The 12,692-nt window shown below is 45.1% G+C and overlaps 1 protein-coding gene across 3 annotated transcripts; it reads left to right on the plus strand.

Annotated features, from left to right (window-relative positions):
• Positions 1-2,828: 2,828 nt before the first annotated feature.
• Positions 2,829-12,631, plus strand: STMN4 (stathmin 4). Of its 3 annotated transcripts, none has more exons than XM_018571768.1 (5): positions 2,829-2,911; positions 3,697-3,792; positions 6,218-6,426; positions 9,252-9,454; positions 12,074-12,631. In XM_018571768.1, exons 1-4 carry the CDS (start codon positions 2,899-2,901, stop codon positions 9,450-9,452), a joined length of 519 nt encoding a protein of 172 aa, XP_018427270.1. In that variant the 5' UTR covers positions 2,829-2,898; the 3' UTR covers positions 9,453-9,454; positions 12,074-12,631. The 3 variants fall into 3 exon arrangements, with proteins under 3 accessions (XP_018427270.1, XP_018427269.1, XP_018427271.1); XM_018571767.1 differs by having other exon boundaries at positions 9,252-9,443; XM_018571769.1 differs by lacking the exon at positions 2,829-2,911 and having other exon boundaries at positions 3,690-3,792; positions 6,221-6,426; positions 9,252-9,443.
• Positions 12,632-12,692: the final 61 nt, after the last annotated feature.

A 12,692-nucleotide genomic window follows, 5' to 3' on the forward strand; every position in this document is an offset into this window, starting at 1 on the left:
ATAATACAGCATTAAAAAAATGCTAAAACTTCAGGTATGTAAGCTAAGAATCAATAAATACGATTGCAGTTTATCATTTATATATATAGAGATAAATATGATACAGAAGTAAAAAAAACTGACAATAAAAACTTTATTAATCAATGAATAAATCAACAAATATGACACATTTTATTTATATAACATGAAGAGATAAACATGATCCAGAACTATCACTAAGACAAATAAAACCCTAAGCTATGTAAGATAAGAATCAATAAATATAAAATCAATAAATAAGATACATTTGATAATTTTTAAAATATGAATAGATAGAAAAGATTATCATTTATATAATATAACGAGATAAATATGATACAGCAATAAAAAATTAAAAAATGACATAAAACTTAAGCTAAGTAAGAAGCGAATCAATAAATATTGGGGATGCTCCGATATCGGATTGCCAGTATCGAAAACGATTACCGATATTTTTTTTTAACCGAATACTGATACCGGCACCCCGAGGTACCGTGGGCCCGGCACCCGTCCTCCTGATTGCCTGGGAAGCCGGTGTTCTATCGAAAGAACACCGGCTTCACACTTCCTTGTGACACGGCGGCCTGGCTTCCTGACCAATCAGGAAGCCAGGCAGCGGGTCATGACCTGCCGGCCGCCTTCCTGCTTGGTCAGGAATCCAGGTCGCCTCGCGGTGTCGGTAGACAGCATGAAGCAAGCTACCTAGCCAATCAGGAAGCCGGGAGGCGGGCCATGACCTTCCGCCCTTGTTCCTGATTGGTCAGAAAGCCAGGCTGCCCCGCGGTGTCAGTAGACAGCATGAAGCAAGCTACCTAGCCAATCAGGAAGCCGGGAGGCGGGTCATGACCTTCCGCATATGTTCCTGATTGGTCAGAAAGCCAGGCTGCCCCGCGGTGTCGGTAGACAGCATGAAGCAAGCTACCTAGCCAATCAGGAAGCCGGGAGGCGGGTCATGACCTTCCGCCCATGTTCCTGATTGGTTAGAAAGCCAGGCTGCCCAGCAGTGTTGCTAGACGACGTGAAGCCGGCTTCCTAGCCAATCAGGGAGCCAGAAGGCGGGTCATGACCAACCGCCCGGCTTCCTGATTGGCCGGGAGGCCAGCTCTATGCTCTCTAGCGGCACTGCCGTTCAGAGGGAATGTCCTTCTGATCGGAAGTTACGGTATCGGGGAAGGTATCGGGGCATTTGGGCGACTATAAGTACTGGCCCAGGTGGGACTTGCTGGCCACCGGATAGCATCGGATCGGTATCCAGCAGCCAGTGGGCCCCCCGTCTCTCTCATCTGCTGACTGTTTTCATTGAGACAAGCTCCACTTTTATCACACGCTTCATCTGAATTACAGGTCCAAGTAGTGACCGCCGATTCCCACCTGAGCGCTTTGTCGCGTCTTTTCCCAAACCGCAGCAATAACCCAACATGAAGAATCCGTTTATTTTCACTTCCTGTGATTGGGTGACAACGCTCTGCGCTGCGTCTCCAAATCGCTATCCCGTGTTGTCACCCTGTCGCATCAGCTTCCGGGGGAGATTATAAGCAGCAGGCACGGCCCACTGTCGTCACCATTGGGAAAACCCGCCCTGAGGAAAGCAATGTGGCCATGTAGACGGGAAGCGGCTGCAAAGAAGCAGCGGGAGATCATCATCAGCAATGAGATGCATCAGGGCTGAGTACTGAGGCAGGGTCCTGCCTGCCCCTCCCACCAGCCTGCATTACACAGAGAGGCACAGAGACTCAGTGATGACATCACTGGATCTATAATAAGGGATGAACATAGCGCAAGTTCTCGAGACGCTGACTCGAGTATAAGCCGAGGGGGGGGGGGCATTTTTCAGCACAAAAAATGTGCTGAAAAACTCGGCTTATACTCGAGTATATACTGTACATAAAATATTATATAAAAATCACATAGAAAATGTCATAAAAAATCATATATATATAAAATCTATTAAAAAAATCAGATATATAAAATCTCAACAGTATATTATGAACAATTGCCACGTAATATTTGTTTTCATCCTTCCACCTCAGTGCTGCTAATCTCCTGCGGTCTCTTTCCAGCTACATCCTGTCTACATGCACTCCAGCGATGGCCACATGTCATTTCCTAATGTTGACAACAGTGGACCATGTCTGTGTAGTTTGTGTTATAGCCTTTATTAGTAGCCCATGGGAAAGGGTGACCACGCAGGAGAACAGGAAGTGAGCGTTGTCAGCCTATAACAGGAAATGACTGATCAAAGACCTTCATGGCGGGATCAGCAGCAATTTTTTTAATAATACATTTTAATGTGTAGTCAAAGGGAAATGACCACAAGCTTTGTAAGAGTGGAGGTGTGTGGTAGTGCTGGACTGATACAAAGAAGATTTTGATTTAGGTAAATCCCGATGGTTACTTTTCCTTTAAGACGTTGAATATACAATGGAGGCACGGTGAGAAAGTGGTCATGGGCTGCCGCCTCTCTGATGGCGATGAACGAACTGCTCAGCAGACAATCCATTTGTACAATTGGTCAGATAGCTTGACATTGATGTGTATTAAATAACAGAGCCAACGCATTTCGGGTGAAGCCCCTCCCCATTCTTCAAGGTGTAACCGTATGGTGTTAGCTTCAGTGTGGCCACATAGATACGCCGATGCTCCCATTTTATGAGCCTCTACAAAGGTGTTTTAATTAATTTCCTTCGGGTTTATTCATAATACCCTGAAGATGGGGGGTGGCCTTTGCTCGAAACGCGTCAGTTGTCTTATAAGAGCTGTGTCCGGATGAAAGTTGAATTAAAAATACACAGTCATTAATCCAAGTGTCTTTTCTCTTCTCCCAGGTGACATACCTCATTCTCTAGACCTCCCAGAGAACCAATCAACAACCTCAGCAATATGACACTAGCAGGTACGTCCTCCCAGCTACCAGCAGGATGAAAGATTGTGGGCGTCGGTTGCAGGCATTTCATGACCTGGCTACTTTCTTAAAGGACCCCAGCTCTGTACGTACGGGCACCGGATGTGAAAGAGCATTGCCTGCCCCATGCCCGTGACTTGGCTTTAAAATGGTCTTTCTGTGGGAGGGACTACTGGGGGAGGGGTCAGGGAAATGGGAGGGAAACTTCCTGCAGAATTTGGCTCAGCATGATTGGCCTGTTCTCACTTCTGAATCCCTGGCGGCTAGAATATAAACACACAGCTGGGAATCCCCGCAATGTCATTGACCAAATATGGTCACGACCATATATGGTCAATTATGTCACCCAGGATCCCCGCTGCTCTTGTTCATTACAGTACATGCAGTGCCGGAGATCCTCTCATGTGTGAAGGGGAACATCCATTTCTCAGTCTCCTTTATGAGCAGTGAGCCTGGAAGCGCTCAGCTCTGAGAACTTCCAGGTTCAGGGCTATCAGATCCTAGATGGTGCCGGTTGAATACTATCTTGGGGGCAGTGCAAAGGATGCGTTAGGTGTCCAAGAGACCATTGATGCCTCCAAAAAGAGGACTTGACACTCTGTATGTGCTATGTCATAGGGACTTGTCAGTCTCTTTGTAATGGCAATAAAGCAATATGTGTAGAAAAGTCTAAGAAAATATTATTTAGGGCAAAACAAAGTTTTGGCTTTCTACACATGTGATCCCTATGTGACAATAAGAAAGAAATCGCCTAACGTGTCTGATCTCTCTCACAGCCTACAAGGAGAAGATGAAGGAGCTTCCCTTTGTGTCCCTCTTCTGTTCCTGTTTTTTCACTGATCCCTTAAAGAAACAAACTTACAAATATGATGGTAAGGACATTATCTCACCTGAACTCTCTGCTTTCCTTCCACATCCTTGTATCAGGCAGAGTTGCTTTGTTTAGATCCGGTGGAACCTCTCTGAACATTCATAATCTGCCTGCAGAGAGCTGAGAGCAGTAATCCATAGTGAGCAAAGAGCAATATCTCCTCAATATGTCCCCGACATGTCCTCAATATCTCCTCAATATCTCCTCAACATGTCCTCAATATGTCCTCAATATCTCCTCAATATGCCCTCAATATCTCACTCAATATCTCCTCAACATGTCCTCAATATGTCCTCAATATCTCCTCAATATGCCCTCAATATCTCCTCAATATCTCCTCAATATGCCCTCAATATCTCCTCAATATGTCCTCAACATGTCCTCAATATGTCCTCAATATATCCTCAATATATTCCTAATATCTCCTCAATATGTCCTCAATCTCTTCTCAATATCTCCTCAGTACATCCTCAATATAGCTCCAATATCTCCTGAATATCTCCTCAACATCTCCTTGATATCTCCTTAATTTCTCCTCAAAATCTCCTCAATATGTCTTCAATGTCTCCTCAAACTGTCCTCAATATATCCTTAATATTGCCTCAATATTTCCTCAGTATGTTCTCAATATCTCCTCATGATGTCCTAAATATCTCCTCAATATCTCCTAAATATTTCCTCAATAGCACTTCAGTATGTCCTCAATAACTGCTCAATATGTCCTCAATACATCCTCAATATCTCCCTAATATCTCCTCAATATCTTTTTAATATGTTCCCAATAGCTCCTTAATATCTTCTCATCATGTCCTCAATATCTTCTCAATATCTCCTCAATATCTTCTCATCATGTCCTCAATATCTTATCAATATGTCCTCAATAACTCCTCAATATGTCCTCAATATCTCCTCAATATGTCCTCAATATCTTCTCAATATCTTGTCAATGTGTCCTCAATATCTTCTCAATATCTCCTCAATATCTCCTCAATATGTCCTCAATATCTTCTCAATATCTTGTCAATATGTCCTCAATATCTTCTCAATATGTCCTCAATATCTCCTCAATATCTCCTCAATATCTTGTCAATATCTTGTCAATATCTCCTCAATGTGTCCTCAATATCTCCTAAAAGTAGCTTCAATATCTCCTCAAAATGTCCCCAATATCTCCTCAATGTCTCCTAAATATTATCCCCTCAAGATGTTTTCAATACGTCCTCAATTCTGTGATCTGCTGACAGATGAAATGTCATTGCTGCACTTTTCATATCACCATTCCTATTCCCAAGCTTTTATTTAAAACTTATTCCCGCCATTGTTTTTTTTAGAGAGAGTAAAAAATTCTGTCAAGTTTTCATTTCTGACTGTGACCACATTGGGGAGATTTCCCCCCACTTTACTGACCCTGTGACAACCTGTGACAGCAATATAAGAGATGAGGGGAATGGTTGTGGCCGGGGCAGGAAGATGCAGACAGTAATAATAACCTGACAGTAGTTTAAACCCTTCTACATTTTACTGCACAATCAGAGTTTTTTTGTTTGTCTGTTGGTACAGGAGAGCTGTTCCATCTTTTCCTGGAGATATAATGAAGGATTGTGCTACATATTACCTGATATATTCAATATACACTATATGGGCATAGATTTTGATACCTGATCATGACACCGAGAGAGAGAGAGAGAGAGAGAGAGAGAGAGAGAGAGAGAGCGAGAGATATCCCATTCCAAAACCATGAGCATTAATATGGAGTTGATCCCTCTTTGCAGCTATAGCATCCTTCATACTTATGGGAAGGCTTTCCAGAAGATTTTGGAAGGTGCGCCCACTTGTGAGGTCAGGTACTGATATTGGATGAGAAGACCGGGCTCACAACTGGTGTACCGATTCAAACCAAAAGTGTTCAATATGGTTAAGGTCAGGACTCTGGTGGTGGTGGAGGTGGAGGCCACTCTGAAGAAAAGGTCACTTGAAGTCCTCCGCACCACACTGGTCACACCACATCTTTATGGAGCTGCCTTTGTACATAGAGGACAGTCATGGTGGAACAGAAAGGGGTCTTCACCAAACTCACAGGGTTGTTCACAAAAGGGTGAAGAGTTTGGAGAAGTGAACAATCTAGGACAACATCGCTGAACTGGAAAGTGAGCTGAATTAGATAATTTTTCCAAATCAGCGATGTTGTCCTAGATTGTTCACTTCTCCAAACTCTTCACTCTTCTGTAAGTAACCTTGTCAGTCATCTGGAGGGTTTTTCAGATATATTTGGCCCTGTAGGTAGGTGTAATTGTAAGGTGTCCACAAACTTTTGCCCATATAGTGCTAACATGTTTATGTGAAGGTGTGACTAGCTAACACAAATGCAGCATACAAAAATGTCCTGCTGCTCCGTACCATTTACATTTTCTCATCTCTATCCACAGCAGATACAGTGGACCTCACGTGGTGCGTCATCTCAGACATGGAAGTCATAGAGTTAAACAAACGAACCTCCGGCCAAGCCTACGAGGTCATCCTTAGGGCGCCTTGCTTTGACGGCGTCCCAGAACTGAATACCTCCCTCCCCCAACGCCGGGACCCCTCACTGGAAGAGATCCAGAAAAAACTTGAAGCTGCTGAAGAGAGACGTAAGGTAAATGAGAAGGGGTTCACATGCAGGAACACTGTCTGGGGTTCAGGTTGGCCAAGAACGCACATTTAGTTCTACAAACAAGTCTAACACTTTACCTACTGAGTTGGGTTCCTCTAAATAAAATGGCACACATACAGTATATTTTATCTTCCGGGACCAAAAGGTTCAGTGTCTAGAGTCCTGTATTCTATTTTTCTAGACCCTGTTATTGGACAGCAATTTACAACCATTAATATCAGTCCCCGCCCCAGAGGAGCTCACAGCATTATTTTCCTACCACAGGTATGAAGATATTCTCTCCCTAGGGCCAGTTTTGGTAGAGAGAGAGAGAGAGAGAGAGAGAGAGAGAGCGAGAGATATCCCATTCCAAAACCATGAGCATTAATATGGAGTTGATCCCTCTTTGCAGCTATAGCATCCTTCATACTTATGGGAAGGCTTTCCAGAAGATTTTGGAAGGTGCGCCCACTTGTGAGGTCAGGTACTGATATTGGATGAGAAGACCGGGCTCACAACTGGTGTACCGATTCAAACCAAAAGTGTTCAATATGGTTAAGGTCAGGACTCTGGTGGTGGTGGAGGTGGAGGCCACTCTGAAGAAAAGGTCACTTGAAGTCCTCCGCACCACACTGGTCACACCACATCTTTATGGAGCTGCCTTTGTACATAGAGGACAGTCATGGTGGAACAGAAAGGGGTCTTCACCAAACTCACAGGGTTGTTCACAAAAGGGTGAAGAGTTTGGAGAAGTGAACAATCTAGGACAACATCGCTGAACTGGAAAGTGAGCTGAATTAGATAATTTTTCCAAATCAGCGATGTTGTCCTAGATTGTTCACTTCTCCAAACTCTTCACTCTTCTGTAAGTAACCTTGTCAGTCATCTGGAGGGTTTTTCAGATATATTTGGCCCTGTAGGTAGGTGTAATTGTAAGGTGTCCACAAACTTTTGCCCATATAGTGCTAACATGTTTATGTGAAGGTGTGACTAGCTAACACAAATGCAGCATACAAAAATGTCCTGCTGCTCCGTACCATTTACATTTTCTCATCTCTATCCACAGCAGATACAGTGGACCTCACGTGGTGCGTCATCTCAGACATGGAAGTCATAGAGTTAAACAAACGAACCTCCGGCCAAGCCTACGAGGTCATCCTTAGGGCGCCTTGCTTTGACGGCGTCCCAGAACTGAATACCTCCCTCCCCCAACGCCGGGACCCCTCACTGGAAGAGATCCAGAAAAAACTTGAAGCTGCTGAAGAGAGACGTAAGGTAAATGAGAAGGGGTTCACATGCAGGAACACTGTCTGGGGTTCAGGTTGGCCAAGAACGCACATTTAGTTCTACAAACAAGTCTAACACTTTACCTACTGAGTTGGGTTCCTCTAAATAAAATGGCACACATACAGTATATTTTATCTTCCGGGACCAAAAGGTTCAGTGTCTAGAGTCCTGTATTCTATTTTTCTAGACCCTGTTATTGGACAGCAATTTACAACCATTAATATCAGTCCCCGCCCCAGAGGAGCTCACAGCATTATTTTCCTACCACAGGTATGAAGATATTCTCTCCCTAGGGCCAGTTTTGGTGTAGCTTGATTGACCTACTGCCACCTCATTGGAAGGAACAGAGCCAACGTGATAAACTAATACAAACTGAACCTGGCGCTTCTAAAGAGCAGTCCAAACTACTGCAAAATGCTGGATGTTTAACCAGTATGGCTGTCACTTACAATAGAAGGCCTGTTATCCTGCTTCATGTAGTCCTCCAACAATTGGACCCACCACTGGACCACAAGTCAACTTTTCAGCATTCTGATGTCCCGACATCCCCTGGCCTTCAGGGTTGATGGGCATTCTTGATAAGGTCAAAGGACTGACTTACTTGCTTGTACGTGATCTCTCAGCATGGCCAAAGTTGTTCCAACACACTGCTAGTATCACCTCAGCTGGGGAGGTTTTTCATGGTCCTCCTAGGAAGTACAACCTTCTCTCAATGTTTCAAACAACCTCTAATTGACTCTCGTAGGGCAATTTTTGAGTGCTTATCATCTATTTGTGTCCTCACTGGGGAGAATGACTCTCTTTCTGATTGACACGGATTTGGACCATACATTACTCTATCCAAAATTAAAATCCGGTGTTGAGTTTAGATTTAGCTCATCATCCTATGAAACCTTCAATACTTACAATTTTTGTTGACTGTGTCATACCAAGACAAACAAGGCCCATGCTGCAAATTGTGTAAAGATTTCATTACTCTGATGCCATATTCACTTTGAGCATGACCATGTCTAATAATCTGCAAAGTCCTGAGAGGAGTGTTGGCCTCATCTTCTGATTCCATGGTGTATGGATGGAAATTTAGCCAGAAAACTCCGGAACTTCTGATTAGATCAGCATTAGATGTAAAAAGCCTAAAGGGGAAACTAGAGTCTTTAACAGTCCGGTCTTTAAACACTTTAACAACAGCTGCTCTTGAACATGTAACGAATTCTGCTGTTTTGCTGATACTTGCTCCATGGCTCCGAGCGCCAACAATCATCCCGCGTTCCAAGGCTGTTACATCGCGTTGTTTCCCCGTATCTTCAGAAACAAATCACTTCTACTGTCGTGGTAACACAACCCGATTCCCTATTTATAATGGTCCGGCCCTCTAGCAACTTCAGCGCCAAATTATAGCTAATTTGCCTACAAAACATCAGGTGGTCATAATAATCTGGCCACTCGGTGTATATATATATATATGTATCCAAAGTGGGGGTGGGGGGGCAATAAGAACTGACCTGTGTTTTTGATACTAATCCCGTCTCTTTTCCCTCTAGTGTCAGGAAGCCGAGCTCCTCAAACACCTGGCAGAGAAGAGGGAACACGAGCGCGAGGTCATTCAGAAAGCCATCGAGGAGAACAACAACTTCAGCAAAATGGCCAAAGAGAAGCTGATACAGAAAATGGAGGTCAACAAGGAGAACAGGGAGGCCCATCTAGCCGCTATGCTCGAGCGTCTGCAGGAGAAGGTTAGTTAAAGGTTAGTTAAAATGATGTTTCACATTCTTCACTTTTATTTGGAACAATTATTTTATTTCGTCGTGGTCGCCGTCCTCACCTTTGTGGATATTAATACAACACAGTCATTGCCACAAAAATGTTGATAGCAGACCCATCAAAAAGAAGCTGCTGCTATCAAGATGTCTTCCGCCGTTCTACAGTCTCCACCAGACTCTTCAGCATTTGACACTATCGGGACTGTCCCCTGCCCCACGCCATGTTTCCATCGATTGACTACTATGTCCTGGAGGACGATGTCCGGAGGACAGCGTGTGGTGGGGGACAAAGGCTTCAAGCACTTCTGCAAGTGTTGAATGACGAAGAGTCTGAAGGAGACCAAAGCCAACACATTTCGGGGGTAAAACTTCCCCGTCTTCAGGGCTCGGGTGTTCTAAGTGATGGGATTCTGAAGATGGTATTGTTACCAAAGATAATTCATAGTGGTTTGGAAATTGTAAAGAAACCTGGGATCTGTTCCACCCAAAGATTCTTTGCAATGTCCAAACCTGAAGAAGGGGGAGTTTGTTTTAACGTGTTGGACATTTTTGTGTTTTCCTGCTGTTAAACTAATGTGAAGGGGCGGCATGCTGGTGACATCATTAGCCTAATATGGCCACAGGGCCATATTAGGCTAATGCCATTGACCAAATAAGATTATGTGGCCATACAAGGTCAATAATGTCACCAGCATCCTGCTCCTTGGTGCTCCCGCATTGTCGCCCTGCCACATGGGCTTCCATTGAAGACTGATGAGCCAAGCTCCTCCAAATCCAGAAGTTAGGTGATTGAAACCCAATAAGCTGCAACCAGATAATACCCACCCCTAAGCCACATGTAAACAAAGGGGTGGTATGCTGGTGACATCAGTGACCTTATATATCCACATGGCCTTATTAGGTCAAATCATTAAAGCTCCCATCGGAGACTACAAGTGACTGTACGGATGACCCGTCCAAACCCAAAAGGTAGGCATCAGTGCACGCCCAATAAGCTGTGGCCAGTGAATGAGCTTGGCTTTAGTCCATACCAGAGTTCATCCAAACCCGGAAGTAAGATGTTAGTGCATGCCCAATCAGCGGCAGCTGGGACATTCCCACCCCCCAAGCCACGTGTAAACAAAGGGGCGGTATGCGGGTGACAACAATGAAATTATTTGTCCACAAGTCCATATTAGATTATTATAATTGATCTAATATAAGAACATATAGCCATGTAAGGTCAACGATATCACCAGCATAACCACCCCCTTTGTTCTCCTGTGTTGTGACCCTATCACACGGTCTTCCATTGGAGACAACAAGTGACCCTACTGACGTTCTTTATGCAGGCATGGTCCTCTGTTGTCACTATCAGAAAACCAGTCCTGAGCAATGACCCCGGAGCAAGTACATGTAGACAGGAAGTTACTGAAAGAAGTTACAGGAAACCAGCAGCATTGAGATGCAACAAATGAAGAAAAAAGGCAAAAATAGCCATATCTGAAAGAAAAACAACATAACAGTCACTTTGGATACCCAGGGCTTTAGGAAACGCCATCCAACTAAGAGTTACACAGGGGCGTCCCAAGGTCAGGTCGGTCTCTAGCCTGGGTGACACCCCGCCGTGTCATCATCGTGCGTGGAGCCACATCGTGCATGCGCTATGACATCATCGCGCATGCGCGACCATCTGATTGATGCCTGCTGTCGGCCATCTTGGTGATGGACGCCCGCAGAGAGAAGAGGGGACGTTCACCCGGCGGGATGAGGTATGCCGCCCGGTCCCCTCCTCTGTCCTGACACTGTCGGGCTCTCAGTCCATGACGGAGTGGCCAACTTTTTAGAGAAGGGTGACAACAAAATGACTATCAGTCATATGGGTGTCACCCCTGCAATGGTGACACCCGTGTGCGGGCCGAACAACCCGCACCCCCCTTGTGACACCACTGAGGGTTACATCTACTTTAAAGGAGAACTATGAGGTGAGTGCTTTTCACTCACCTCATAGTTCTAGCCGACCTGTGACAATGAGACTGTGACAGGTCGGCTCAGTAGATCGGGAGGTGAGCTAACACATACCGGCGTTCGCTCACCTCTCGATGCTGTCACTGCTCTCGGCCATGACAGGGGAGGGGCTGGATTCCCCCCTCCCCGCTCCGATCCGCCAGCGCTGACTGGAGGAACGGACGGGGGAGGGGACGGGTACAGCTGGCTCTGCCTCTAGATAGGCAGAGCCAGCTGTCAGTCACGCAGTTGGGCGGATCCCGGCACAATTGTCGGGATCTGTCCCGGCTGCGGCGTCTCGGTATATAATGAGCTACAGCTCGCGGTATACTGAGCCTAGGGTGACAGGAGGACGCTAGTTTGTGTCCTCCCGTTACCCTAAGGAGAACTATGGGGAAAAGCCTAAACCCCATAGCTCTCCTTTTAAGCAGGGTAATCACATTCCCTAATATACAGACGACCACTAGAGGGAGCAGTTGGCTATGAAATGTAATAATAAAAATATGAACCAGCAAGCAGATATAGAATTAGGTTTTGGGAATATGTTACAGTCATGATGCACCATGTGTCCCCCCTGGTCTCCCTCTAATGGTCAGCGACTTGTCTCTCCTCTGCAGGATAAGCACGCGGAAGAAGTGAGGAAAAACAAAGAGATGAAGGAAGAAGCTTCCAGGTAGAAGGTGGCGGCCTTATACATTTTGGACTGAGGACTCCACGTGGGTGCCTGAACTGCCCAGCACAATATTAAGCAACCGAGACTCTTTTATTGCTTTTATTTATTTTTTCTTTGTTTGTGAATGTTCAAGAGATGACCGGCAAAAAAAAAAAAAAAAGTCGCCTTTTTTTCTGAGAAGCTTAGGGGCGGGAATTTGGGAAGATGTAACGGGAGGAAGGGGGCGACCATCTCATCCGCAGAGACCTAACCAATCAATCGTACCCGATGGAACCCTGGCTCCCATGTCTTGCCACCGTGTCACCACCCATGCCATACTTGTACTAAAAATACAAACAAATAAAGCCAGCTTGCCGCCATGGGCGCCGCGGATGGCGGTCTCCAGGCTGCCGCAGAGCACACGACTTCACCGTTCTCTGTACCTGCTCTAGGGAAGGCTGTTTAATGGCACTGATTTTATATGTCTAACATTGTAACGTCAATACATATTGAATTTACCATTTACCTGTCTGCCTCTTGCGTGTCATTCTTTACCTGTTCATACATTATTATTTTTTTTGGGG

This window comes from Nanorana parkeri, unplaced genomic scaffold (assembly GCF_000935625.1).
Source record: "Nanorana parkeri isolate BGI_ZX_2015 unplaced genomic scaffold, ASM93562v1 scaffold1833, whole genome shotgun sequence".
Taxonomy (NCBI): Eukaryota; Metazoa; Chordata; class Amphibia; order Anura; family Dicroglossidae; genus Nanorana; species Nanorana parkeri.